General features: G+C 33.0%; 1 protein-coding gene across 1 annotated transcript; it reads left to right on the forward strand.

Annotated features, from left to right (window-relative positions):
* Window positions 1–378: 378 nt before the first annotated feature.
* On the forward strand, window positions 379–3,876 carry LOC123884335 (galactan beta-1,4-galactosyltransferase GALS3-like). The gene is made up of 2 exons (XM_045933419.1): window positions 379–1,804; window positions 3,396–3,876. The coding sequence occupies exons 1-2, from the start codon at window positions 600–602 to the stop codon at window positions 3,739–3,741; spliced, it is 1,551 nt and encodes a 516-aa protein (XP_045789375.1). The 5' UTR covers window positions 379–599; the 3' UTR covers window positions 3,742–3,876.
* Window positions 3,877–4,202: the final 326 nt, after the last annotated feature.

Genomic DNA, 4,202 nt, shown 5'->3' on the forward strand with positions numbered 1-4,202 from the left:
GCCATATTTGGTCGGAAGGAACCGTTGTAGTGACCACGTCCACTGTGGTAAGTGAAAAATACGCACCCTTCACCGAGTAACCACCACCAATATCATGTCGCCAAATCCATGAATCTGAAATGTTAGTTTGCAATACAATATCATAAAGTAGACTCGTGCACTTCCGAAACTTCAAGGAAAAATATTTTATTTTACTTTTAATTTTTGTGATTCATATGTGCCTAAAACTTGTGCCAAATAATTGTACATAAGCAAATGTATCTTTTATGTTTTTGGTTACATAATACAGTAATATGGAATATACTAGTACTTGTATATTTTTTTTCTGACTGAAATATTAATATACTAGTATATTGAGCCATGTTACATCAATAATTTGTCATAACAAAAAATACATTATATTATGGTCGGCACAATCTCATAATCTCAAAGTTACTACACAACCTTCAATCACAAATCATAACATTCTCCTTCTAATTGTATCAATAACAACATTTCATATATAAACCCCCCACACACTTTCCAAAACCACAGCACAAAAAAGCGCTTCCTCTTCTTCTCTTCCCAAAGAAGCAGAAGAAGAAAAATTAAACCAAAAAATGGCCAAAGAAAGAGAGAAAAAGCTCTTCACAACGCTTTTCGGAAGTTACGCCGCAGAACTTAAGCTTCTAATAACAACACTTCTTCTTCTATGTACCGTAGCTACTTTCCTTCAATTTATTCCTTCTCGTTTCACTATTTCAGCTTCCGATCTTCGCTTTTGTATTTCTAGAGTCACCCAAACAGCCCCTAACAACACAAACACAAACATAACCGTAACGGAAAAACTTAACTCCGTTACTTCATCCTTATCTTCCTCTCTTCCAAATCTCTCTCCACCGCCTCCACCGTCTCCACCGTTAGTTCCAACCGAACGTGTAACAGAAAACGGAATAATCAAACGCGTTTTTAACCCTTATGGTTCTGCAGCTTATAACTTCATCACCATGGGAGCTTATAGAGGTGGCTTAAACACTTTCGCCATTATTGGTATAGCTTCAAAACCACTTCATCTTTACAGTAAACCGACTTACGAATGTGAATGGATCTCCGGCGAAGTTCGCGGTGCCGGACAACCAATCACCACCGTAGGTTACAAGATCCTCCCTGACTGGGGCTACGGCCGTGTTTACACAGTCGTAATCGTAAACTGTACTTTCCCGGAGCCACTCAACGCCGACAACTCCGGCGGGAAGTTGATTCTCCACGCTTCAACTTCCGGTGGAGGTGACACAAGCTTAAACATCACAGACAAAATCGAAGTTCTCACAGAACAAAATGGAACGGTAGATTTTTCGATTTTTACTTCGAAACCTAAATATGAATATTTCTATTGTGGTTCATCTTTGTATGGGAATTTGAATCCACAAAGAGTTCGTGAATGGATAGCTTATCATGTGAAATTTTTCGGTCCGAATTCACATTTTGTTATACATGATGCTGGTGGTGTTCATGAAGAAGTTTATGAGGTTTTGAAACCATGGATTGAACTTGGTTATGTTACATTGCAAGATATTAGAGATCAAGAAAGATTTGATGGGTATTATCATAATCAATTTATGGTTGTTAATGATTGTTTACATAGATATAAGTTTATGGCTAAGTGGATGTTCTTTTTTGATGTGGATGAATATATCTATGTTCCTCCAAAAAGTACTATTAAATCGGTTCTTGATTCGTTATCGGAGTACAATCAATTTACAATTGAACAAATGCCAATGAATAACAAGCTTTGTCTCACTGCTGATTATGGAAAAACTTATAGGTACATTGTTCTTTTTTTTTTTTTTTTTTTTTTTGAACCAATAGGTACATTGTTCTTAATCTCTTATATTATGGTTATTTTGTTTTGCTTAATGTTATTATGAAATTGATTGATGTAGATTATGAGGTGAATTTTTGTGTCGGTTATGGAATTTGATTGGTTAAACTTTTGTTAGATTTTGATTGGATCTGTTATGGAGTTTTGATTAATAAGCTGAATTGAATCTGTTTAACGGTTATGTGTGGGTGGTGGAATGAGCATTTACTTTGGTAGTTCAATTAAAGGATGAAAATTGATGTCATTGAGATTTTTTTATGCTTATTTTGCTAAGTTACTTAAATAAATGCTTATTTTACTAAGTTACTTAAATAATGTTGTAGATCTTGAGTGATTGAATATTGTTATTTTTTCCTAGCGTGGAGGGTGGAGTGATTGATTTGTGGTTGTGTATTATTGCATATTGCATACCACCTGTTTGAGTTTTGGTAATGGCCATTCTTTAGGACAGGTCTATGTGGGGTCTCTTTTGAACTTTGTTAGAACATAGTATGAATCTATGATATGATGATTTATTTCTTATTTATTAGCTGGACCATTCATTAACTATTTATAATTAGAAATTGGTCTTGTTTTGTTGATGTTTTTAATGAGTTACCAAAATTTATAACTAGCCTTTAATTAATCATATAGTATTTCTTTATGTTGAATTTAGCTAAAGTTTATAGTACTAGTAGCATTTGTCTATATCTACATAATCTTAATTGTGGTAATTGAAAACAACATAGATAAAGTATGCTATGCTATGGTGCTAATTAGTGATGATTATTTTCTATTTTCATATGGTTTTTCATTTAGGTTGATGTCGGTCTTATGTATTATAAACCGTTGCTTGCATGGTGGTCCACAAGTGAAAAAATCATAAAGCGTGTTGCATAGAGAGATGATGATTTTCCTGAACTTTCATACATATATACATAATGATTTTGATTTTAGATTAGGACTCTTTCCTTTGTCTACAAGTGAGGTTTGATCATGACAGATTTGTTTGGTGTGTACTCAAAGCCTTTAATTAATATTCATAAATACTGTTTACAATGTTTACCGTCCTACACCAACTGTTAGATCTAGCTGTAATTCGGATCCGGCTCCCCTAATCACGGATTCTCCGCATTTACGCAGTCAGGACATCAATGGTCGTCTGATTGTTTATATTCAAGATTAGCATTTTTCTTTACAAAAGATAAATTAAAATATGCATTTTTTAAACCATCTGATCTTGATTGGACAACCATCAATGTTCCGACCCCATGAATGCAGGACTCCTTTCCTAACATTCCAACCCAATTTCATTGCCCAATTGTTAGATTTTAGTAGTTATTAATAATTTTTCTTACTATTAATAGTATAATGTTAATTAAATTATTTTTGTCATCATACCATAGAAAATAGGGGAAGGTTGTATTGAGTTGTGAAATGGAATGTCTTGTTGCCTTTACAGTTGGTATGAAAACAACAATTGCTAGTATAGTAGTACATTATTTGTGGCCATGTTATGTTTATTTTTTTCTCACATGGGTTTATGAATTTTCAGGAAATGGGGAATTGAGAAATTGGTGTATAAAGATGTTAAGAAAGGAATTAGAAGGGACAGAAAATATGCAGTGCAACCACGTAGCTTATTTGCAACTGGTGTTCACATGTCACAGAATTTAGATGGAAAAACAACTCACAAAACAGAAGGAAGGATAAAGTATTTTCATTATCATGGAACTATAGCTCAAAGAAGAGAATCATGTAAAATGTTTATAAATTCAACAGAAACTACATATGACAAAACACCTTATGAGTTGGATACAACTATGAGGGACATTGCTGGTGTGATCAAGAAATTTGAGCTCAAGATGATTGGAAACAGAGTACAGAAGACAAGGCTATGAGCCTATGACAGCTTCAAATCTTTTATTCTTTTTTATAAACTATATAAATATTATAATGTTTTAACTTTTGTGGTAGAATAGAAATTTATTGAGCGGTTCTTTTTTATATATATATTTTTTATTTTGTGCTGTATATTTTTACAGATGTGTATATGATCATGTTTGTTTTTTTAATATTTATTTTCGGTGTTTTATTTATTTTTAATTATATTACACTTTTATATGTTTGTTTGTAAAAAATAATGAACAAAGTTGAAGGCTTCAATAATGTTGTCGGTGTGGGGCTTTGAGGGTATACCCAATCTACAGTGGTTGCCATGTGGAGGAGGATGTCTTTTGTTTTTTTTCTGATGCTTTGCGGGCGTGCCTGCATCTTTTTTAAATGTAAAAAAAAAAAAAAGATAGAGATAAAAGATGGGTATAATCGTATAATAAAGTTTATATAAATTAATAAGAATTGT

This window comes from Trifolium pratense, linkage group LG5 (genome assembly GCF_020283565.1).
Source record: "Trifolium pratense cultivar HEN17-A07 linkage group LG5, ARS_RC_1.1, whole genome shotgun sequence".
In the NCBI taxonomy this organism is placed as follows: domain Eukaryota; kingdom Viridiplantae; phylum Streptophyta; class Magnoliopsida; order Fabales; family Fabaceae; genus Trifolium; species Trifolium pratense.